Below are 25,639 nucleotides of genomic sequence, written 5' to 3'. Positions count from 1 at the left end.
CTGTCAGAGCAGAATGTACTCTAAAAGCATAAGAATTCATAATGCATCCGACTTCTCATGTGATTTGTCATTCCTCTTCGTCATTTCCATTGATTGCATGATAGAATCAGCCATTTTGATGCTTTTATAACAAGATTCACAATTCTGGAGAAATACGCAGAATTAAATGAAGTTTGAAAGAATTTTAGAAACTTTGAAATGGAGTTGAAATCGGAGGATTTCGAAAAGGGAAGGAGGGAAGATGAGGAGATGAGGAGATGAACCGGAACATAATGAAAAATGATATGAACAAGAAAAGCAGAATAAAAGAAGAAGAAAGAGAAGAAGAAGAAAGAGAAGAGAGAGCGAGAACCGAACAATTCTGGGGAGAGAGTCATGCTTTTGGAGAGAGAGAGAGAGAGAAAGAGAAGAAATGAAGCGAAGGCAACGAAAGAAGAACTTTGCAAGAAGAAAACAGAATGATGAAGAGGAAAAGAAAGAGGGAAAGATGAAGAGAAAAAGTGAAGATTAAATGAGGCACAAATAGAGTGAAAAGGGAGAGGGAGAAAGGCAGAGAAAAAGGTGCTTCGTAAAAAGGATTTAAAGTGCAGTATTTGTCAATCATGCAATTGAAGCTGTTCCAGATGAGGACGAAGAAGAAAGAGAGAAAGAAAGGATGAGGTGTCTTTCATGAAACATTCTCCACCTTTCAAAGCAGCAAAGACTGAGAAATACAAATGAGAAGACACAGAATTCTTCGAAATCAACTTTGAGAGAAAAGAAGAAGAAAACATTTGTATTAACCATTCCTGCAAACGCTCAAGAAGATCAGCCGACACGGGGAATTTCGATGAAGAAAGAAGAAAAAGATGAGAAGAGATGAGAGAGATGAAGAAGAAAGAAAAAGTGAATTGAAAAAGAGAAAGATAAGCAAAACTTATTCACACATCTCTGTCAGCAAAACAGCAACAATACGCTCAGAAAAAATACATTTCTATTCCTATTCCACATCAACAACACATCATCATCTTTTTGTTCTTCTTCATTGCCTTTTTCTTCTTCTTCTTCTTCTTTACAGGAAAGTACTTCATTCTTCGATTGTGAACCTCGACTCTTCGCTGATTGTTCCGTTGCCTTCGTTTTTGTCTCTGTTTTGTCTGATCAGAGGCAGAATATAAAGGGATATTTCAGCACAAGAGAAAGATTGAAAGAGAAAAGGCAGACAAATGAAAGAATGGTGACATTGTTCATTCAGAATGCGAGATATGTGGTTATGTTTGAGTGAGAAGAGAAGAGAAGAGAAGAAGAGAAGAAGGTGAAAAGAGAGAGATTGATGGAAAGACATCAAATGGAGTGGATGATTGAAGAGGAATGCAATGAAAAGAAGATGAACTCTGAATAATCAGAAGGTTTTCATTTTGTTTGAAATGGAAAGAAGATATTTGTGCTTCAGTGATTCTTATTCAACTGCTCAAACCTCATTTTCCTCGTCTTCATTTGAAGATGCTTCTTTTATATCTTCCACCAGGTTGTCTTCGTTCCCTTTTTTCTTCATATGATATCAGCTGCTTTTGTCAGACAACGTTCTGTTCTGCATGTTCCAGCAGATGAGGCAGTTCACTTCATTCTCTTCTGTTGATGAAACAGTTCTTGAGTGATCTTCCTCTTCTGAACATTCAACTTTTCCGCTGGCTGTTTCATCTCTACCAATTTGGGACTTCTTCTTTGTTGTGTTTTCTTCGTTTCTTGTCATAATCAATTTCTTCTTCTTCTTCTTTGGAAGACTGTTCATTGGATGAAGATTGCTTCACTAGACAGAAGTCTCAAGATTGCATCAATCAGCTGTATGGATGTTGCATGTTGGTGTATATATTGTGTGGGAATGAAAGCGAGTACCGAATGATTGGAAAAATATGGAAAGGATGTTCATTGGTGAACAAAAAGGATGAGAAAGAAAAAGAGAGAGAAAGAGCGAAAGAGACTTTTTCTTTATTGACCTAGAACAATCACGTTATTTATTTACATGTACATTTGAGGTTAAATTTTTGCAACTATGAAAAAAACTGTGATTTGTTCCAAACTTTTTCTCCAACCTTATCATTATGTTTCAACCGTAACAATGCAAATAATTACAGAAAAATTCAAAAATTGTTAAAAAGAATATTTATTAGAGAAGAATGGAACAAAAAAATACAGAAAATTGATTTTTGAAATTTTTGTTAAAAAATTCATTATTAGAAACAAATTTAATATTTATTGAAAAAATAAAGAAAATTATCATCCAAAAATTTCAGAGAGGAATAAGGTTCGTATGGATTTGTTGATGATTCCATATTTCACCAAAAATAATTCAAATTCGAAAAAAAAAAGTTTTTCAGCTTGCAAAACAACACTGATTTAAAGAAAACATAATTTCAAAAAGTTGAGTAAAAATGCGTAAAATAAATAAAGTTGAATAGTTCCAAAAAAAACAATTACAGGTATTTTTCTTTTTTTTTTCACTATGCTCATTCATCGCTAGTAAATTACCGTTATTTATATTCGGTTCAGCAGCTTCATAAAACGTTGAACGAAAAATGGTGGAATCACCAGTTATCCATAAAATAAACGAATATCAGCTTTGCAGTAACATATTAGAAGAAAAAGTCAAGGAATATGAGGCATTTCCTGCTCTGTTGATGAAATTGAGGATGAATGTAGAATTAAGTGGCTGATGATGCTAAAGGCACATTTTTTGAAGAAATGGTTATGATAGAAGATGAATAAACACGTCAACAGCAAAACAATCTTCTTCGATCCTTTTCCCTCAAAAAACTGCCACATCAGTAAATATGATGATTCATCTGTATGTTCCATTTTCTTTCCTCTTTCAGGCGGTGTTGATGAATGTTGGTTCATGAAATCTGAAATCAATAAATCCACTTTGGTGGCTGCACTTTTTCTTTGTGAAAACATCATCATCATTTCCATTTGTTCTTCTCCTCTTCAGACGGTTCCTTAAAATAATATCCTTAAATTTGATTCTTCCTCGTCGCCAACCTTTCCTCCACTTCATTTCTCCTTTCTCAACATTATCTCTTCAATCCCTCAATTTTTCCTCGTTCTTCGTTTTTTCTCTGCCTTTCTGTCTTTTCCTCAAAATACCATCTTCAAAAAGAAATCTGCCAAAAATAGAGTAAAATGAATTCCATCGTCCTGTCATATATGAACATGAAGATACAAGCAGATGTGAAATTTCCAAACCAAAATACAATAGAAATACAAAACAATGAGATTCTTCATGAAAATATTCGAGAAAAGCAAACATTCAACAGATATTCGTTGCAAATTGCATTCTTTTCTTAAGTGCCTTTGTCCTTTTCAAAATCATCCATTTTCAGTCATTTCAGCCTTTGGCCTCTTTCCTTTTTCTCAAGTTGCATCATTTTCTGTCCTGTTCGCAAAAGAAACCAAACAAATAAATAAAACACCAAATGAAACATCTAATATAAATCTATTCCACACCTTCCATCTCATTGGACGAGAGTGTTCCATTTCAGCCATCCAACGCTTCAACAAATAACAATCAAGAAATTATAATCCCAAATGCCTCAATTTGACTACAAATGCATAAATCACACAAATACCAGAAAATAAGACATGATAAATATCTTCAAAAAACTTTCACTGCACAAACCTCATCTGTTCCTTAGATTAATGAATTCCAAAATGAATAATGCTTCTCCAACTCTCACTTCACTTGAAAAATGAACAACACGCTCAGAGACTGATAAACAAATATTCTGGCAAGATGAATGAGTATTACAGCTTCTCTCTTTGTATTAATGAAAATATCAGAACATCAATATTTTCAGTCAATCATTTCGTATTATTCAAATGATCAAACAACAAAGAAAATTTTGCTCATTCAAAATATTTCAAAATGAATTAAATAATATATCATGCTTTGCAATTGAACAGGAAAAATATTCTATTTTTCATTAATTTTTATTATTGCACCCATTCTTAAAAAGAAGAAATCCAGAAAAAAAGAAAAGTGTCTTCTTTGAGTGGATAAGTTCCTATGCTGACAGGAATATGTTGTTTTGTTTGGATAATATGTGTGGAATGCCTGCGCAATGGTGCCACAAATGATGAAGCACATCTGGTGGAGAATTCAATGATTGAAAGAAATACAGATTATTTGGGAAACTCTTTGTTGAAAAACCTTCAAATCGATAAGAATGGAGAAAAAAACAAATTTGAAATAATTGTTGAAGTGAATGAAGGTGGAATGGAAGAAGATGAAAAACGGGAAAAATCAAAGAAAAATTATCAAAAAATGGAAGATGAAAGAAACAACATGATTGTGGAAGGCAATCAATACAATAAATCGAATGATGAGTATTTTTTTGGAAAAGGAGAAACGAGGAAACTTGAAAGAAAATATGAAGAAAGTGAGATTGAAGGATGTTTTGTTCTGATTAATTCTTCTCTGAAACTCAAATCATTAGAGCTGATTCAACGTGATGAGAGAAATGTTGTTGAAGTTGAGGATGGAAGTTTTCTTGAATTGGATGATTGTGGTATTTTTGTGGTGAGTGAGATGTCTCCGTTTTGCCTGACTGGAGGATATGGAGTTTTCAAAAATGTTTCACTCAGTTCATCTTCAATTGGTGTTTTGAAGACATTTCCATCTTTCTTCTCTTCAAAATCCCCCAAAGGAGAGTTTTCAGAAAAATGCTTTGTTTCTGTTTGTTCATCTCATTTTTCCTCTTTTTGTGTGTCTTTAGCCCCATTTTTCTCTTCACCTTCCATTTCTCTCATATCCCTCTCCAAACTCATTTTTTTCAACATTTCAACAGCAAATGATGCATGTTCACTATCAACCACAATGTCAACCCAAATCACTTGCATGATGAGCAGCTGTTTATTTTCTTCTGTTTGTGATGCATATGATGGCGGGATTGTTCCCTCTCTGAACAACCCCTTGGCCTCCTTGACAGCCTCAAACACCTCATTCGTTGGGTGTTGTCGGACAAGGAATGTCAATGTCAATGGAACAGAAGGGAATCTGTCGAAACAAGAGAGAATAAAGATCCTTGACAACGGTGTGAACACATTTGTTTGGTGCGAATGGAATGGATCAAAGACAACAGGATCAACGGGAGATTATGCTGATGATGCTTCTAATGGAGGAGCAATTCAAATGTTCAATCGAGGAAATGGAATTCTTTCCGTTTCTCATTGCTCTTTTAATAATTGTTATGCTTTTTACGCTGGAGGAGGAATAATGTGCCATGGAATTAATTCTGTTGAATTTGTGAACAACACTTTCGACTCATGTCATGCGCAAAATCGATATGGAGGAGGGGCTTTCGTTTATACGATTTCAACATGTGTTCAGATCAGTGGATGCAACTTCAGAAATTGTAAAGCAAATTATGACGGAGGAGGGCTCTTTCTCGAATCTTTTCAGATTTGGGGATCAAATTGCATTGACGCAGACAGCGGAAGAGGAGAGAGTGCGTGTGTGTTTGACTGCAGTTTTTCTTTATGCTCACTTTCTGGTTCATATGGTGGAGGCATGTGGGTATATAAATTTCCTTCTCAGTTCAAAATTAGGAGCATTCAGTTTTTGTCATGTTTCGTATCGTCATATGGAGGAGGCATGAGCTTCAGACCGGAAAAACAAGATGATGGGATTTATTGTTATTTTTTGTTCTTTCACGAATGCAAATGCTCTCCAAACACTCCATATGGGCATGATATTGATTTCGTTGATTTTAACAATTTGTATTTATCGTCAATTAATCCATTCTTTGAATGTTACACAACAAATACAGATGATAAAAGAGTGTGCTATACGTTTAATTCATCCGGTTCCTGGGCATATGAACAAACATCGAAAAAAGATTGGCTGAAAGACAAGACAACATATGTTTCTGTGAATGGGAATGATGCTTCTGAGTTGTGTGGGGTTAATGAATTAAATCCATGTTTGACAGTGAAGAAAGCGTTTGAGATGTGTGAAGTGCAGATTAGCTTGGCAATCACCCTGATGGAAGGGAATCACACAAGCGAGGTGACAACAATTGAGATTGGAGAAAAGAAGATTTCGGTCATTGGGATAGGCATAGAGAAGAGTTCGATTGGAACAGGAGCCCTTTCATCAACTGGAGCGCTGTTCAGTGCGACAACAGGCCAACTTGGTTTATTGCACATGAAGGTTGATTGCAACTCAAATGCAAGTCCTTCGCCGAGTGTGGTTGTGGTGTCTGATGGGAGTGGGTCACTCTCATTGGAGGATGTTGTGATCACCACGAGCAATATTGGAGAATATATGATATCTTCTTCAGTGTTTGTGGTGCCGCTGTTACAGCTGTCGATGGTTGGTGTGGAGATCAAGAATATGAATGTCTCAAAATCATTGTTCTCTGAACCTGCTTTGTCTTCTTCTTCCTCCTCCTCATCTGCCCTGTTTTTGACAGCCACTTCATCTGGAGAGAGCACGCTGGCGAACTTGACGGTGACGAATGTGAAGTTGACTGAAGGAGATGGAGTGGCTGTGGCAAAGAGTGTGGCAGAAGGGGAGACATTTGTTGTTCAGAATGTGACAATCGAAGATTGCGAGTGTGAAAGTGGCAGTGGTGGTGGGATCAAGGTTGAGTTGAAAACAGATGCAAGCAAGCTTCAGATAGAAAGAACAACAACAATGAACAGATGCACAAGTGGCAAATATGGAGGAGGGATGGTGTTGAATTTGGCTGACAACTCAATTGACTTCTCGATTGTGTCAGTTGACTTTTCAGGGTGTTCTGCTTCATTGGGGGGGAATTATGTGTTTGTGAATGGGAGCAATTCAGCGAGCTGGGGAATAACAACAGAAAAGCTGAATATCCAACATGACAGTTCAAAATACAATGAGCTGGTGGGATATGATCGGAGTGACACAACAATGGGGCTGTTCCCATTGAATGTGTATTTGGACAGATATCCAGATGCAGCACATGTGGGGAAGGGGAAGGATGGGCTGGGTGGATACAACTCGTGGTTCTGTGGGTTTGACTATTATCCGTGTGCCACTATCACGCATGCAGCGCAGGTGAGATATGCAGACACAAACAAGAAGATCGAATTGGATTCAGGATATGAGCTTGCTGAGGCAATTGGAATGACAGATGGCAATGAATGGGAGATTTCCTGTGCGAGAAAAGGGATGGAGGTTGGGGTGAAAGCACCAGAGAATTTTGAGTCATCTTGTCTGATTGAGGTGTTGAGCAAGTGTTCAATGAGAAACATCAAGTTCTGTATTCCATCTGCACTATCTGGTGCATCATCATCATCTCTGATTTCATCCAACTCCACACTCCTCACACTCACTGACTGTTCTGTTGTTTGTTCATCAGAGAATTCCATTGGATATTGTTTTGTGAATGTGATTGGGGGAAAAGTGAAAGTGGAGGGATTGGTGATAACAGAAACCTTGACATTTGGAGAACATTCAGTGATTGAGTTTGGTGAAGGGGTGGAATCAGTTGTGGTTTGTGGGTGTGAGGTGAGTAATATTGAGAAGAGAAATGGAGATGGAGGATGGGTGAGTGGAGTGGTTGGGGCAGAGAGAGATGAGGGGAAGAATGGGATAATTGTGATTGAATCGTGTGTTGTGAAGGGGTGCAAGTGTGTTGGTGGAAGAGGAGGAGGGATGAGTGTTGTTGTGAAGGGGGAAGGGAGTGTTGTTGTGAATGGGAGTTGTGTGATTGATGGGTGTGAGGCGAAGGGTTCAAGGGAGAGTTCAGAAGGGAGAAGTGAAGGGAGAGGGGGAGGGATGATGATTGTGATGGAGAGCAGGGATGGTTCAATGAAAATGGAATCGGGAAGAGAGGGTTTGTTTATGTTTGGAGAGGATAACAAAGCTTCATATGGAAAGGATGTGTTTGTTGGTTGTGGTGGAGGAGTGTTGTTGGAGTCGAAAGTGAACAGAAGTTCATTTTCATTTTTTGATTGGAGTGTTATTCCAACAGATGTTGTGAAGCTGTGTGGGAGTGAGGATGGGAGAGAAGAGGAGGTGATTCCGCTGTTTGTGTATTTGTGTTCAATCGGTACAAAGCTGAGAGTTGATGGGAGAGGAGAGAGGGCACTGGATCAGAGCCATTGTGGGTTTGAGGATTTTGGGTGTTTGACGATTGACTATTGTGTTGAGAAGAGAGCGAGCAGCAATGTGAATGAAATTGAAGTTGCATCAGAATCATGGATAAAGAGTGAGATGAAAGTGGTTTCATTTGGGGTGAGTGTGTGTGGGAAAGAAGAAGGGATGAGGGTGGTTGTGAGAGATGAAGGATCGATAAATCAAAATAACCTTATTGAGTGCACAAAATCATTTGAGATGGGTAATTTGTCATTTGTGCTGAATGATGAAATGAATGGGAAGAGAAGTGGATTTATTCACTCCTCATCATCTACCATAACAATCACCAGTTGCTCTGTCTCATTTGGAAATGATGAAATGATTGGATTCAATGTGATTTGCATTGAAGGAGGAGGTGTGGTTGTGAATGGATTTGCGATGGAAGGGGGAGTGAGAATGAGTGGGAAATCGCCAATTGTTGTTTCGAATGGAGCTGAATTGGAGATGAATCACAGCCGAATGAGTGGAGTGGAAGTTGTTGGTGGAATTGGAGGAGGAGGAGGAGGATGTTTGAATGTGGAGATGGGTGTGAATGGGATTGTGAATGTTGAAGAATGCAATTTGTCATCAGTGTGTTCAGGGGGGAGTGGGATGAAAGGGGGAGGGATGAAGATATCAGTGGAGAAAGGAGGGAGGTTGGAAATGAAAAATGTGAAATATTCAGGGTGTGAAGTGCCAAGAGAGGATGTTGGGGATGGAGGGAGAGGAATGGGAGGAGGGATGTTTGTGAAGCTGGCAGATGGGACGGGAACATTTGTGATGGAAGGGATGGGATTTGAGGGATGCAATGCCTGGAAAGGGAAGAACGTGTTTGTGTCAGGATGGGATCTGAGTGAGATTGCGAATGAGGAGCATCTGAAATGGGAGATTAAGGAAGAGGAGTTGGGATCATTGGATGAGTTGTGTGGGTGGGAGAGGAAGTCAACAGGAGAGGAGGGATATGTGATTCCGCTGGTTGTGTATTTGTGGAGGAACTGGAGTGGGAATGGGTTTGTTTCTCGAGAGAAAGGAGGAGACTTCAGTGGGTGTGGGTATTCAGAAGCACCATGTTCATCGATTGATCACTTGATATCACTTCGATATCCGACACTTGGAGAAGGAGAAACACATATTGCCATTGTGGGATCAGGGTTGTTGAGCCATTCCATATCATTTTCATTTTCATTTTCTTCATCATCAATTTCAGAGTCACCAAAAGTGGTGATTGAAGGGACAAAGAAAGGGACAGGAGTGACGATCAGTGATGAAGATGAGAATGATTTGTCTGATGATGGTTCAATGATATCATCGAATGTGAGTCTGTCATTTGTGAATGTGTCATTCACCAAGCCAGCCATCACAACCAATCACGAAGTGTTGATTGAATCCTCTGGAGCAAATACATTATTGTCAGTTTCAGATTGTTCATTTGGCCCAGGGAGAGGGGTGGCAGAAAGTTTTGGATATTGTGTGATGAGAGCGAATGGGGGGAGTGTTGTGATTGAGGGGTGTTTGTTGAGCTTGATTTCAGAGTTGAAAGGGTTGATTGCGTTCAGCCCAAGTGCAGGTGAGGTGACACTTCAGAATGTGAACATCTCATTTGCTGATGTGACAGAAAGAAGCCTGATTTCGATGATGGAAGAGGAAAACCAGATGAATGGAGAAAAGAAGGTATTTTCAAATGGGAACAGACCAGTTCTGAGGGTTGTTGGGTGTTCATTTGCGAACATCACGAATGAAGGGATTGGAGCGAGTGTCATTGATGTGGGATCATTTGAGAATGGAGTGGAGTGTGTGATGGATGAGTGTTCGATGTCGAGTTGCAAGAGTGGTTTGAGTGATGAAGGAGGGGGGATGAGAGTGGTGCTGAAGAGTGGGGAGTCAGTGTTGAAAGTGAATGGGAGCTCGTTTTCGATGTGCAAGTGCTCGAGTGAAACAGGGTGTGGAGGAGGGCTGTTTATTGATGGGTCTGACCCACATGCGAATTATGGAAATGAGAGTCAGATTCCACCTCTGAAATTCAAGATTGTGAACATCCTGTTTGTGATGAATGAGGCACATGTGGGGAAAGACATATTTGTCAGATGCCACTCGATTGCTCACCAGATCAACGAAACACTGTTTGCGCTGAACTACAACCAGGAGTCACTGAACTCGAACAACTCGATCTGTGGGAGGGATGTTTGGAGCGAGGGAGATGTTGATCTGATTCCGCTGATCACATTCTATTATTCGGCACAGGTGTTTGTGAGTGGGAGAGGGAGTGATGGGAGGGGGTGTGGGGCACAGAGCAATCCGTGTGTGAGCATCAACCGTGGGGTTGAGCACATCGAGGAAGGGGTGATGAATGGGATTCTGATTGATGGGGAAGGGTTTGTAAGGAAGGAGTGTGTGATTGGAGATCTGGTTGTGAATTCATTGAAAAAGACACAGGGGATTGTTCGATTGAACTGCAAGATTGAGAAATCAGCAGAGAAGGATTGTGTGATGGAGTTTGTGAATGAATGTTCAGTGGAGAGATGCTCATTCCAGTTTGAAGATGGATTTGAGTCAACACACAGGTATCTCATGAAAGTGAAGAATGGAATGACGAAAATACAAGAATGTGAATTCTTCTCTTCCCCAACAACAACAGTTGAGGATATGAAGTTGAACAGTTCAATTGTGAGTGTGGAAAGTGGAGAGCTGAAGATATTTGATTCAACGTTCAAGGATATTCATTCAACAAGGTCAGTGCTTTCATTTCGTGAAGAATCGGATGTGATGATTGATGAAACAAGAATGTCGAACATTGAATGTGAGGGAGATGTTGTGAGTGTTGGAAGAAAAGCGAAAGTGGAGATGAAAGAGATGGGAGTTGTGAATGTGACTCTGTTGTTGGAGGGGTGTGTGATTGGGATGGATGAAGCTGAGCAAGATGTGAGTGTGCTGAACAGCTCATTTGGGAGATGTGGGAATTCGGTTGATAAGGGAAGCATGATGCAGATCAGAAATTCCAAGAATGTGAGAATTGAGGCATGTGTGTTTGATGGAGAAAAAGAAATCGAGGTTGCCAATGAAGAAAACAATAGAAAAGAAGGATTGTGCAAATGGAATGGGTCATTGGCTGATGTTGAGAAGAGCAATGTGGAGATGAGGGAAACAACGATTATGAAGAGCAAGGGAGGTGGATTGTGGGTGAGTGGAGGGAGTTTGAAGATTGAAAATGGAAAGTTTGAGAATAACAACGCATCAATTGAGGGATATCCATCAGCTCGAAGGAATGTGATTTGTGAAGGGAATGGGGAGTTGAATGTTGTGAGTGTGAAAGGGGGAGATGGTTTGTTGCCAAACACATCGCTTTGGATATTGGACGAAGGATGCGAATTGGGAGGGATAGCAGCTGACAGAGGATCATCATTTTTCATCCCCATTTTGGAAGAGGTGAAGAACACAACACAGCCAAATGGAAATGTGGAGTTGATGATTGTGGGAAAGCTGCTTCTGCCATGTGATTTGTCGGTGAAGATGAGCATGAAAAATGGGGATGAAGAGGAGATTGTGAGAAAGGGGATTGAAGAAGATGGGTTTGTGTCAGAGAATGAGATTCACTCATTCATTTCATGTTCAGAATGGGAGAAAGTGAGAGAAGAGACAGAAGTGAGTGTGTGGATTGTGTTTGGAAAAGGAGATTCACCTTCATCAACAGAGCGATTTATTGTGAAGAACAAGAGTGAAAGTGTTGTCGAAGGAGATGAAAGGATTGTTGAAGGAGGGAAAGAAGGGAAATCATCATGGTCTGCAATAATTGCGATAATATTCGTTATTTTGTTTTTGATTGTTCTGATTGTATCTGTCATTGTGACTATTCGTTGGAGAAAGGTCAAGAACGAAGCGAAAGATTTGAGAGAGATTGTGAATGATACAGTGAGGAAGGATCCGAAGGCATTTGAGATGGTGACGATGGAGATGTCACCAGAGGAGCAGTGGAGAAGAGCAGAGAAAGAGGCAGAGAAGAAGAATGAAGAGATGATAAAAAAGAGGGTGTATGAGAGGAATATGGAACATTCAGAGTCATCAGAGCATCTTCTGTCTGAGAGTGGATCGACTGAATACATCCTTGGAAGAGATTCAGACAAGATCCCTCAATGGATGCTGGAGAAAGTTGAGGAAGAGGAAGAAGAGATAAGGAAGCGAACTCCATCCCCATCCATTTCATCCACTTCAACAACTGATTCAGACTCAACGTTTGTTCGATCAGAGAGTTTGTGTCCAACCACTTCATCCATGTCGAATCTGGTGGATGCAATGGCCTGTTCGTCTCCTCATGAGAAGCTGATTGTGGATCTGAGGGATTCGCTGTTCATGTTGCTTCACGGGAGTAATAAGACAAAAGAGATGGCGATAGGTACTCTGCAGGAGAGGGAGCAGACAGCTGCCCAAATCCTGTTCTGGGTGGCTAATCTCGCGCTCCACTCCTTTGATGAAATGGAAAATGGATTATCTTCTCTTTCCACTCTGAGTCCTCACATTGTTTTGTTCTCCGAGCACATGGTGATCTGCATTGTCATACATTCTGATCTCCTTTCTTCTGATGATTCAGACTCATCATCCATCTCTTCATCGACCGTTGTGACATCTGCCAGCGATGATGATGATGATGAGGATTCTCTGCCATCATCTGCGTTTGAGGATGAGAGCCTTTTCAAAAAAGAGTGCCTGAGGTGGAAGGCGCCAGAGCTGCAGATGAACAAGAAGATGGGAGCAACGAAGGAGTCAGTTGCTTTTTCGATTGGGATGATGTTGTGGGAGTGTTTGACATTGGAAATTCCGTTTGGGGAGTATGAAGGGGAGGTGGCAGGGCAGAAGATTGTGAATGGAGAGAGGCCAAGTGCGAATGAGGGAAGAGGGAGTCCGTTGATGAATTATGCTGAGATGTGCCTGTCAGGCGATGCATCGAAACGGCCAACTCTTGTGAACATAAAGCGGCAGTTCATTTCACGCTTTCCAGGAGGCGGACCAACAATGACGATGAGCGATGCAATCGAGATTGAAGACAGCTCGGATGAGGAGGAAGCAGAAGAATGCAGCACAAGGAAGAAGGACAAAAGCAGAGGATCAGAGTTGCTGAAGATGTGACGTGCTCAGAATAGACATGAGGATGGTAAATTCACAAAGGTGGAAACGAAGTGATCTTACAGGGGAGCAAATTCAGTGGTGCTTGGAGTGTGAAAGCGATGATGAAGAAGAGCAGAAGAGACCAGATGAATGATGAATGGATTGGATTAAAAGCCTGAAACTCTTTTCTTTCTTTTCTTTTCATTCTTTTCATTTCTTTTTATTATTGTTTTTCTTCTCCTCTCTTATTGCTTTTTTGAGTGTTAGTGTTTCAATATACCATTGTGTTCAAACATTTCTCTGGAAGAGGAGCCGATGCAACAACAAGGCAAGGGATATGTTGCAATGGATGAGTCGTCTTCATTTGTGATATTGCTGTCGCACCTTTATTTTTGGTTATTTTTTGAGGCACTTCACAAATAATGTTTGGATAAACAAATTGAGGTATATGCTATTGTTGAAAATTAGTGAAAGCCCCTGAATTTGTCAGTGATTTGGAAAATATTCAGAAAAAGAGAAGAATTGATAAAGGTTATAAATTTTTCTTATTTATTTTTTGATTGAAAATGGAGAAATTAAATGGAAATATGAAAACAGTATCGCTGACAGTGATTTTTGCATCAGTCGCTCTGAAAGTGAGTGTTTGAATGGGAACAAATATTGAGGTGAGGAGGGTGAGAGAGGCGTCTTGGAGGAGGGGAATAAATCAATAAAGGGCATATTCGATGGTGGCGCATGGGATCTGTTGGGGTCTGCTGCAGGCATCACATCACTTCCACTGTTGGCCACGATTTTGTTCTGTCCAATGATGGAAAGCCAACTGTTGTATTTTGCGTTAGGGTTACACTTTTACTCTGACCTATATTTTTACCCTCACCCTTTTTTTTGTGGAGCTGGCTACGGCTTAATACAAGCTTGATGCCAACAAAAAATAACTAGAAATGTTTATTTTTATATATTTAACTTTTACAGAAAAATTTTTTTCGCACAATTTTTTTTTACTAAGAGATCTCTGTATTTTTTAATTTTATTTTTTGATCATTAAATTGATGGTCTTTCCATGCTAATAACATTCTGGAAGTTTTAAGCTACACCGTCATTTCACTTCTTATCCTTTATATTGTTTTTATGACTTTTCACATTTCACACGTTTCTTTTTCACTTGTTTTCTCATTTCATCCACTTTTTGATAAAATGAAAATTTTTTAAAGAATGAAGAATTTTTGTAAAAAAGTTTTAAGATTTTTTTTAATATATGTTGGAATGTTCATTATGCAGATATGCAAAAAAGCTTTGCAAATTTGATTTTAAATGGAAAAATGAAAAACATCAATTTCGGAAGTTTTGGTTTTTCCAACCAGTAACAGTTATTCAGCAAAAAATAATGTGTGTGTTCAACAAATCATAGAGTTTCAAATGAGATACAGCTTATGAAATATAAAAATAGTTAATAATGCAATCAATAAGAGCATTTTATCAAAAAGTGGATGAAATGAGAAAACAAGTGAAAAAGAAACGTGTGAAATGTGAAAAGTCATAAAAACAATATAAAGGATAAGAAGTGAAATGACGGTGTAGCTTAAAACTTCCAGAATGTTATTAGCATGGAAAGACCATCAATTTAATGATCAAAAAATAAAATTAAAAAATACAGAGATCTCTTAGTAAAAAAAAATTGTGCGAAAAAAATTTTTCTGTAAAAGTTAAATATATAAAAATAAACATTTCTAGTTATTTTTTGTTGGCATCAAGCTTGTATTAAGCCGTAGCCAGCTCCACAAAAAAAAGGGTGAGGGTAAAAATATAGGTCAGAGTAAAAGTGTAACCCTAACGCAAAATACAACAGTTGGCTTTCCATCATTGGACAGAACAAAATCGTGGCCAACAGTGGAAGTGATGTGATGCCTGCAGCAGACCCCAACAGATCCCATGCGCCACCATCGAATATGCCCTTTATTGATTTATTCCCCTCCTCCAAGACGCCTCTCTCACCCTCCTCACCTCAATATTTGTTCCCATTCAAACACTCACTTTCAGAGCGACTGATGCAAAAATCACTGTCAGCGATACTGTTTTCATATTTCCATTTAATTTCTCCATTTTCAATCAAAAAATAAATAAGAAAAATTTATAACCTTTATCAATTCTTCTCTTTTTCTGAATATTTTCCAAATCACTGACAAATTCAGGGGCTTTCACTAATTTTCAACAATAGCATATACCTCAATTTGTTTATCCAAACATTATTTGTGAAGTGCCTCAAAAATAACCAAAAATAAAGGTGCGACAGCAATATCACAAATGAAGACGACTCATCCATTGCAACATATCCCTTGCCTTGTTGTTGCATCGGCTCCTCTTCCAGAGAAATGTTTGAACACAATGGTATATTGAAACACTAACACTCAAAAAAGCAATAAGAGAGGAGAAGAAAAACAATAATAAAAAGAAATGAAAAGAATGAAAAGAAAAGAAAGAAAAGAGTTTCAGGCTTTTAATCCAATCCATTCATCATTCATCTGGTCTCTTCTGCTCTTCTTCATCATCGCTTTCACACTCCAAGCACCACTGAATTTGCTCCCCTGTAAGATCACTTCGTTTCCACCTTTGTGAATTTACCATCCTCATGTCTATTCTGAGCACGTCACATCTTCAGCAACTCTGATCCTCTGCTTTTGTCCTTCTTCCTTGTGCTGCATTCTTCTGCTTCCTCCTCATCCGAGCTGTCTTCAATCTCGATTGCATCGCTCATCGTCATTGTTGGTCCGCCTCCTGGAAAGCGTGAAATGAACTGCCGCTTTATGTTCACAAGAGTTGGCCGTTTCGATGCATCGCCTGACAGGCACATCTCAGCATAATTCATCAACGGACTCCCTCTTCCCTCATTCGCACTTGGCCTCTCTCCATTCACAATCTTCTGCCCTGCCACCTCCCCTTCATACTCCCCAAACGGAATTTCCAATGTCAAACACTCCCACAACATCATCCCAATCGAAAAAGCAACTGACTCCTTCGTTGCTCCCATCTTCTTGTTCATCTGCAGCTCTGGCGCCTTCCACCTCAGGCACTCTTTTTTGAAAAGGCTCTCATCCTCAAACGCAGATGATGGCAGAGAATCCTCATCATCATCATCATCGCTGGCAGATGTCACAACGGTCGATGAAGAGATGGATGATGAGTCTGAATCATCAGAAGAAAGGAGATCAGAATGTATGACAATGCAGATCACCATGTGCTCGGAGAACAAAACAATGTGAGGACTCAGAGTGGAAAGAGAAGATAATCCATTTTCCATTTCATCAAAGGAGTGGAGCGCGAGATTAGCCACCCAGAACAGGATTTGGGCAGCTGTCTGCTCCCTCTCCTGCAGAGTACCTATCGCCATCTCTTTTGTCTTATTACTCCCGTGAAGCAACATGAACAGCGAATCCCTCAGATCCACAATCAGCTTCTCATGAGGAGACGAACAGGCCATTGCATCCACCAGATTCGACATGGATGAAGTGGTTGGACACAAACTCTCTGATCGAACAAACGTTGAGTCTGAATCAGTTGTTGAAGTGGATGAAATGGATGGGGATGGAGTTCGCTTCCTTATCTCTTCTTCCTCTTCCTCAACTTTCTCCAGCATCCATTGAGGGATCTTGTCTGAATCTCTTCCAAGGATGTATTCAGTCGATCCACTCTCAGACAGAAGATGCTCTGATGACTCTGAATGTTCCATATTCCTCTCATACACCCTCTTTTTTATCATCTCTTCATTCTTCTTCTCTGCCTCTTTCTCTGCTCTTCTCCACTGCTCCTCTGGTGACATCTCCATCGTCACCATCTCAAATGCCTTCGGATCCTTCCTCACTGTATCATTCACAATCTCTCTCAAATCTTTCGCTTCGTTCTTGACCTTTCTCCAACGAATAGTCACAATGACAGATACAATCAGAACAATCAAAAACAAAATAACGAATATTATCGCAATTATTGCAGACCATGATGATTTCCTTCTTTCCCTCCTTCAACAATCCTTTCATCTCCTTCGACAACACTTTCACTCTTGTTCTTCACAATAAATCGCTCTGTTGATGAAGGTGAATCTCCTTTTCCAAACACAATCCACACACTCACTTCTGTCTCTTCTCTCACTTTCTCCCATTCTGAACATGAAATGAATGAGTGAATCTCATTCTCTGACACAAACCCATCTTCTTCAATCCCCTTTCTCACAATCTCCTCTTCATCCCCATTTTTCATGCTCATCTTCACCGACAAATCACATGGCAGAAGCAGCTTTCCCACAATCATCAACTCCACATTTCCATTTGGCTGTGTTGTGTTCTTCACCTCTTCCAAAATGGGGATGAAAAATGATGATCCTCTGTCAGCTGCTATCCCTCCCAATTCGCATCCTTCGTCCAATATCCAAAGCGATGTGTTTGGCAACAAACCATCTCCCCCTTTCACACTCACAACATTCAACTCCCCATTCCCTTCACAAATCACATTCCTTCGAGCTGATGGATATCCCTCAATTGATGCGTTGTTATTCTCAAACTTTCCATTTTCAATCTTCAAACTCCCTCCACTCACCCACAATCCACCTCCCTTGCTCTTCATAATCGTTGTTTCCCTCATCTCCACATTGCTCTTCTCAACATCAGCCAATGACCCATTCCATTTGCACAATCCTTCTTTTCTATTGTTTTCTTCATTGGCAACCTCGATTTCTTTTTCTCCATCGAACACACATGCCTCAATTCTCACATTCTTGGAATTTCTGATCTGCATCATGCTTCCCTTATCAACCGAATTCACACACTTTCCGAATGAGCTGTTCAGCACACTCACCTCTTGCTCAGCATCTTCCATCCCAATCACACACCCCTCCAACAACAGAGTCACATTCTCAACTTTCATTTCCTTCATCTCCACTTTCGCTTTTCTTCCAACACTCACAACATCTCCCTCACATTCAATGTTCGACATTCTTGTTTCATCAATCATCACATCCGATTCTTCACGAAATGAAAGCACTGACCTTGTTGAATGAATATCCTTGAACGTTGAATCAAATATCTTCAGCTCTCCACTTTCCACACTCACAATTGAACTGTTCAACTTCATATCCTCAACTGTTGTTGTTGGGGAAGAGAAGAATTCACATTCTTGTATTTTCGTCATTCCATTCTTCACTTTCATGAGATACCTGTGTGTTGACTCAAATCCATCTTCAAACTGGAATGAGCATCTCTCCACTGAACATTCATTCACAAACTCCATCACACAATCCTTCTCTGCTGATTTCTCAATCTTGCAGTTCAATCGAACAATCCCCTGTGTCTTTTTCAATGAATTCACAACCAGATCTCCAATCACACACTCCTTCCTTACAAACCCTTCCCCATCAATCAGAATCCCATTCATCACCCCTTCCTCGATGTGCTCAACCCCACGGTTGATGCTCACACACGGATTGCTCTGTGCCCCACACCCCCTCCCATCACTCCCTCTCCCACTCACAAACACCTGTGCCGAATAATAGAATGTGATCAGCGGAATCAGATCAACATCTCCCTCGCTCCAAGCATCCCTCCCACAGATCGAGTTGTTCGAGTTCAGCGACTCCTGGTTGTAGTTCAGCGCAAACAGTGTTTCGTTGATCTGGTGCTCAATCGAGTGGCATCTGACAAACACGTCTTTCCCCACATGTGCCTCATTCATCACAAACAGGATGTTCACAATCTTGAAATTCAGAGGCGGAATCTGACTCTCATTTCCATAATTCGCATGTGGGTCGGACCCATCAATAAACAGCCCTCCTCCACACCCTGTTTCACTCGAGCACTTGCACATCGAAAACGAGCTCCCATTCACTTTCAACACTGACTCCCCACTCTTCAGCACCACTCTCATCCCCCCTCCTTCATCACTCAAACCACTCTTGCAACTCGACATCGAACACTCATCCATCACACACTCCACTCCATTCTCAAATGATCCCACATCAATGACACTCGCTCCAATCCCTTCATTCGTGATGTTCGCAAATGAACACCCAACAACTCTCAAAATTGGTCTGTTCCCATTTGAAAATACCTTCTTTTCTCCATTCATCTGGTTATCCTCTTCTATCATCGATATCAGGCTTCTTTCTGTCACATCAGCAAATGAGATGTTCACATTCTGAACAGTCACCTCACCTGCACTTGTCCTGAACGCAATCAACCCTTTCAACTCTGAAATCAAACTCAACGAACACCTCTCAATCACAACACTCCCCCCATTCACTCTCATCACACAATATCCAAAACTTTCTGCCACCCCTCTCCCTGGGCCAAATGAACAATCTGAAACTGACAATAATGTGTTTGCTCCAGAGGATTCAATCAACACTGAATGATGGGTTGTGATGGCTGGCTTGGTGAATGACACATTCACAAATGATAGACTCACATTCGAGGAGATCATTGAACCATCAGACAATTCATTCTCATCTTCGTCACTGATCGTCACTCCTGTCCCTTTCTTTGTTCCTTCAATCACCACTTTTGGTGACTCTAAAATTGATGATGAAAATGAAATGGAATGGCTCAGCAACCCTGATCCCGCAATGGCAATATGTGTTTCTCCTTCTCCAAATGTTGGATATCGAAGTGATATCAAGTGATCAATCGATGAACATGGTGCTTCTGAATACCCACACCCACTGAAGTCTCCTCCTTTCTCTCGAGAAACAAACCCATTCCCACTCCAGTTCCTCCACAAATACACAACCAGCGGAATCACATATCCCTCCTCTCCTGTTGACTTCCTCTCCCACCCACACAACTCATCCAATGATCCCAACTCCTCTTCCTTAATCTCCCATTTCAGATGCTCCTCATTCGCAATCTCACTCAGATCCCATCCTGACACAAACACGTTCTTCCCTTTCCAGGCATTGCATCCCTCAAATCCCATCCCTTCCATCACAAATGTTCCCGTCCCATCTGCCAGCTTCACAAACATCCCTCCTCCCATTCCTCTCCCTCCATCCCCAACATCCTCTCTTGGCACTTCACACCCTGAATATTTCACATTTTTCATTTCCAACCTCCCTCCTTTCTCCACTGATATCTTCATCCCTCCCCCTTTCATCCCACTCCCCCCTGAACACACTGATGACAAATTGCATTCTTCAACATTCACAATCCCATTCACACCCATCTCCACATTCAAACATCCTCCTCCTCCTCCTCCAATTCCACCAACAACTTCCACTCCACTCATTCGGCTGTGATTCATCTCCAATTCAGCTCCATTCGAAACAACAATTGGCGATTTCCCACTCATTCTCACTCCCCCTTCCATCGCAAATCCATTCACAACCACACCTCCTCCTTCAATGCAAATCACATTGAATCCAATCATTTCATCATTTCCAAATGAGACAGAGCAACTGGTGATTGTTATGGTAGATGATGAGGAGTGAATAAATCCACTTCTCTTCCCATTCATTTCATCATTCAGCACAAATGACAAATATCTCATCTCAAATGATTTTGAACACTCAATGAGGTTATTTTGATTTATCGATCCTTCATCTCTCACAATCACCCTCATCCCTTCTTCTTTCCCTGAAACACTCACCCCAAATGAAACCACTTTCATTTCATTCTTTATCCATGATTCTGAGATAATTTCAATCTCATTCACATTGCTGCTCGCTCTCTTCCCAACACAATAGTCAATTGTCAAACACCCAAACTCCTCAAACCCACAATGGCTCTGATCCAGTGCCCTCTCTCCTCTCCCATCAACTCTCAGCTTTGTACCGATTGAACACAAATACACAAACAGCGGAATCACCTCCTCTTCTCTCCCATCCTCACTCCCACACAGCTTCACAACATCTGTTGGAATAACACTCCAATCAAAAAATGAAAATGAACTTCTGTTCACTTTCGACTCCAACAACACTCCTCCACCACAACCAACAAACACATCCTTTCCATATGAAGCTTTGTTATCCTCTCCAAACATAAACAAACCCTCTCTTCCCGATTCCATTTTCATTGAACCATCCCTGCTCTCCATCACAATCATCATCCCTCCCCCTCTCCCTTCACTTCTCCCTTCTGAACTCTCCCTTGAACCCTTCGCCTCACACCCATCAATCACACAACTCCCATTCACAACAACACTCCCTTCCCCCTTCACAACAACACTCATCCCTCCTCCTCTTCCACCAACACACTTGCACCCCTTCACAACACACGATTCAATCACAATTATCCCATTCTTCCCCTCATCTCTCTCTGCCCCAACCACTCCACTCACCCATCCTCCATCTCCATTTCTCTTCTCAATATTACTCACCTCACACCCACAAACCACAACTGATTCCACCCCTTCACCAAACTCAATCACTGAATGTTCTCCAAATGTCAAGGTTTCTGTTATCACCAATCCCTCCACTTTCACTTTTCCCCCAATCACATTCACAAAACAATATCCAATGGAATTCTCTGATGAACAAACAACAGAACAGTCAGTGAGTGTGAGGAGTGTGGAGTTGGATGAAATCAGAGATGATGATGATGCACCAGATAGTGCAGATGGAATACAGAACTTGATGTTTCTCATTGAACACTTGCTCAACACCTCAATCAGACAAGATGACTCAAAATTCTCTGGTGCTTTCACCCCAACCTCCATCCCTTTTCTCGCACAGGAAATCTCCCATTCATTGCCATCTGTCATTCCAATTGCCTCAGCAAGCTCATATCCTGAATCCAATTCGATCTTCTTGTTTGTGTCTGCATATCTCACCTGCGCTGCATGCGTGATAGTGGCACACGGATAATAGTCAAACCCACAGAACCACGAGTTGTATCCACCCAGCCCATCCTTCCCCTTCCCCACATGTGCTGCATCTGGATATCTGTCCAAATACACATTCAATGGGAACAGCCCCATTGTTGTGTCACTCCGATCATATCCCACCAGCTCATTGTATTTTTGAACTGTCATGTTGGATATTCAGCTTTTCTGTTGTTATTCCCCAGCTCGCTGAATTGCTCCCATTCACAAACACATAATTCCCCCCCAATGAAGCAGAACACCCTGAAAAGTCAACTGACACAATCGAGAAGTCAATTGAGTTGTCAGCCAAATTCAACACCATCCCTCCTCCATATTTGCCACTTGTGCATCTGTTCATTGTTGTTGTTCTTTCTATCTGAAGCTTGCTTGCATCTGTTTTCAACTCAACCTTGATCCCACCACCACTGCCACTTTCACACTCGCAATCTTCGATTGTCACATTCTGAACAACAAATGTCTCCCCTTCTGCCACACTCTTTGCCACAGCCACTCCATCTCCTTCAGTCAACTTCACATTCGTCACCGTCAAGTTCGCCAGCGTGCTCTCTCCAGATGAAGTGGCTGTCAAAAACAGGGCAGATGAGGAGGAGGAAGAAGAAGACAAAGCAGGTTCAGAGAACAATGATTTTGAGACATTCATATTCTTGATCTCCACACCAACCATCGACAGCTGTAACAGCGGCACCACAAACACTGAAGAAGATATCATATATTCTCCAATATTGCTCGTGGTGATCACAACATCCTCCAATGAGAGTGACCCACTCCCATCAGACACCACAACCACACTCGGCGAAGGACTTGCATTTGAGTTGCAATCAACCTTCATGTGCAATAAACCAAGTTGGCCTGTTGTCGCACTGAACAGCGCTCCAGTTGATGAAAGGGCTCCTGTTCCAATCGAACTCTTCTCTATGCCTATCCCAATGACCGAAATCTTCTTTTCTCCAATCTCAATTGTTGTCACCTCGCTTGTGTGATTCCCTTCCATCAGGGTGATTGCCAAGCTAATCTGCACTTCACACATCTCAAACGCTTTCTTCACTGTCAAACATGGATTTAATTCATTAACCCCACACAACTCAGAAGCATCATTCCCATTCACAGAAACATATGTTGTCTTGTCTTTCAGCCAATCTTTTTTCGATGTTTGTTCATATGCCCAGGAACCGGATGAATTAAACGTATAGCACACTCTTTTATCATCTGTATTTGTTGTGTAACATTCAAAGAATGGATTAATTGACGATAAATACAAATTGTTAAAATCAACGAAATCAATATCATGCCCATATGGAGTGTTTGGAGAGCATTTGCATTCGTGAAAGAACAAAAAATAACAATAAATCCCATCATCTTGTTTTTCCGGTCTGAAGCTCATGCCTCCTCCATATGACGATACGAAACATGACAAAAACTGAATGCTCCTAATTTTGAACTGAGAAGGAAATTTATATACCCACATGCCTCCACCATATGAACCAGAAAGTGAGCATAAAGAAAAACTGCAGTCAAACACACACGCACTCTCTCCTCTTCCGCTGTCTGCGTCAATGCAATTTGATCCCCAAATCTGAAAAGATTCGAGAAAGAGCCCTCCTCCGTCATAATTTGCTTTACAATTTCTGAAGTTGCATCCACTGATCTGAACACATGTTGAAATCGTATAAACGAAAGCCCCTCCTCCATATCGATTTTGCGCATGACATGAGTCGAAAGTGTTGTTCACAAATTCAACAGAATTAATTCCATGGCACATTATTCCTCCTCCAGCGTAAAAAGCATAACAATTATTAAAAGAGCAATGAGAAACGGAAAGAATTCCATTTCCTCGATTGAACATTTGAATTGCTCCTCCATTAGAAGCATCATCAGCATAATCTCCCGTTGATCCTGTTGTCTTTGATCCATTCCATTCGCACCAAACAAATGTGTTCACACCGTTGTCAAGGATCTTTATTCTCTCTTGTTTCGACAGATTCCCTTCTGTTCCATTGACATTGACATTCCTTGTCCGACAACACCCAACGAATGAGGTGTTTGAGGCTGTCAAGGAGGCCAAGGGGTTGTTCAGAGAGGGAACAATCCCGCCATCATATGCATCACAAACAGAAGAAAATAAACAGCTGCTCATCATGCAAGTGATTTGGGTTGACATTGTGGTTGATAGTGAACATGCATCATTTGCTGTTGAAATGTTGAAAAAAATGAGTTTGGAGAGGGATATGAGAGAAATGGAAGGTGAAGAGAGGAATGGGGCTAAAGACACACAAAAAGAGGAAAAATGAGATTCACTCAACGAAATAATGGATGACTTTGAAACATCATTGTCAAATTGTCCAGAAGTGAAAAGAGGAGGAAATTCATTCAATCCTTCAACATTTGGCTGAATTGAAATGTTCACAAATGATCCAAAACTCCCGCCCAGTTCTATCGGCGAAGAATGTTTCTCAACAAAAAGAATGCACTCTTTCATCGAAACAATGCTTCCTTTTTTCGCAATGAGAATCCTTTTTGATCCTTTTTCTCTCATAGCCAAGCCCATTTCCATGACTGATGAATTGAAACATTCCAAGCAACCCTCTATTTCACTGGATTGGAAAATATTCACATTCTTCATAATTCCAATTTCTCTTCCATATTCTTCTTTGCTTTTTTCATCATCATGATGAAAATCTCTTCCTTCAATTTTTCTTCTCTTCATTTTTTCCATCGATCTTCCACCATCTTCTATATTATTAATTAATTCATCACTTGAAGGATTTTCGCTTATCTGAAGCATATTTCTATCCACTTTAATCATTTCTTCTTTTTCTATTTTTTCTCCAATCCAGCTCGAGTCTCCGGTGGTGGCAACAAGATTCACACAAAGAAAAAATACACTGAAAACAGGCATCCCCACTCCTGACAACATTCTCACTTTGCCTCAATGAAAATAATTGGATTATTAATTATTTGTGATAATTATTTTTTTATTATGGGAGTGAATAAGAAGTTTTATTCAGTCTGTCCAAAAATAATGTTGATCTGTCCAAAAAAAATGTCGATCATACCATCAACATTATTGAAAATGTTCACCCATTATTAAATGAAGTGATTGTTGTGTTTCAATTTTTGATGGATTAATATTTTTTTAACTGCGTTAATTGTGAAAATGCAATTGACAAACAAAAAATTAACAGTTTGCTTTTGTGAAATTCTATATTATCTCAACCTTTTCTGAACATTTCCACCATTTTGTAATTCTATTTGATTTGAATCATATAGAATTAATTATCCAACTAAAACAATTCATGTTGAAGAAATTTTTTATGAAGCGGGGTACTGCAATAGAATGAAACATCAACACACTTCAAAAGGAAAGATAGTTGTCTCGAAATATTTCATAAAAGTGCATGAGATAATATATTTCTTCTCGTCAAAACTTTCACATATTTTCGAAATTCATATATGCATAAATTAATATTCACTTTTTATTTATTGCATTTTTGTTTTTTAAACTGCGAAAGCCTGTTTTTGTATCAATATTTCGTTCAAATCAATTCACTCGCTTTCTCT

General features: G+C 40.3%; 3 protein-coding genes across 3 annotated transcripts; 1 reads left to right on the top strand and 2 right to left on the bottom strand.

Annotated features, from left to right (window-relative positions):
• Positions 1 to 4,042: 4,042 nt before the first annotated feature.
• Positions 4,043 to 13,741, top strand: MONOS_15987 (uncharacterized protein; the record flags this gene model as incomplete). The annotated part of the gene is made up of 1 exon (XM_067868891.1): positions 4,043 to 13,741. The coding sequence occupies one exon, from the start codon at positions 4,043 to 4,045 to the stop codon at positions 13,241 to 13,243; it is 9,201 nt and encodes a 3,066-aa protein (XP_067725185.1). The 3' UTR covers positions 13,244 to 13,741.
• Positions 13,742 to 15,866: 2,125 nt separating this feature from the next.
• MONOS_17767 (uncharacterized protein) lies at positions 15,867 to 22,174 on the bottom strand (the record flags this gene model as incomplete). The annotated part of the gene is made up of 3 exons (XM_067870719.1): positions 15,867 to 17,077; positions 17,209 to 20,965; positions 21,359 to 22,174. 3 exons carry the CDS (start codon positions 22,172 to 22,174, stop codon positions 15,867 to 15,869), a joined length of 5,784 nt encoding a protein of 1,927 aa, XP_067725184.1.
• Positions 22,175 to 22,205: 31 nt separating this feature from the next.
• Positions 22,206 to 22,910, bottom strand: MONOS_17766 (uncharacterized protein; the record flags this gene model as incomplete). The annotated part of the gene is made up of 1 exon (XM_067870718.1): positions 22,206 to 22,910. One exon carries the CDS (start codon positions 22,908 to 22,910, stop codon positions 22,206 to 22,208), a length of 705 nt encoding a protein of 234 aa, XP_067725183.1.
• Between the last annotated feature and the right edge of the window lie 2,729 nt (positions 22,911 to 25,639).

The sequence above is a fragment of the Monocercomonoides exilis genome (genome assembly GCF_001643675.1).
Source record: "Monocercomonoides exilis strain PA203 chromosome Unknown scaffold30-1206723, whole genome shotgun sequence".
Classification (NCBI taxonomy): Eukaryota; Preaxostyla; order Oxymonadida; family Polymastigidae; genus Monocercomonoides; species Monocercomonoides exilis.
This window is presented reverse-complemented; position numbering and strand designations above follow the sequence as displayed.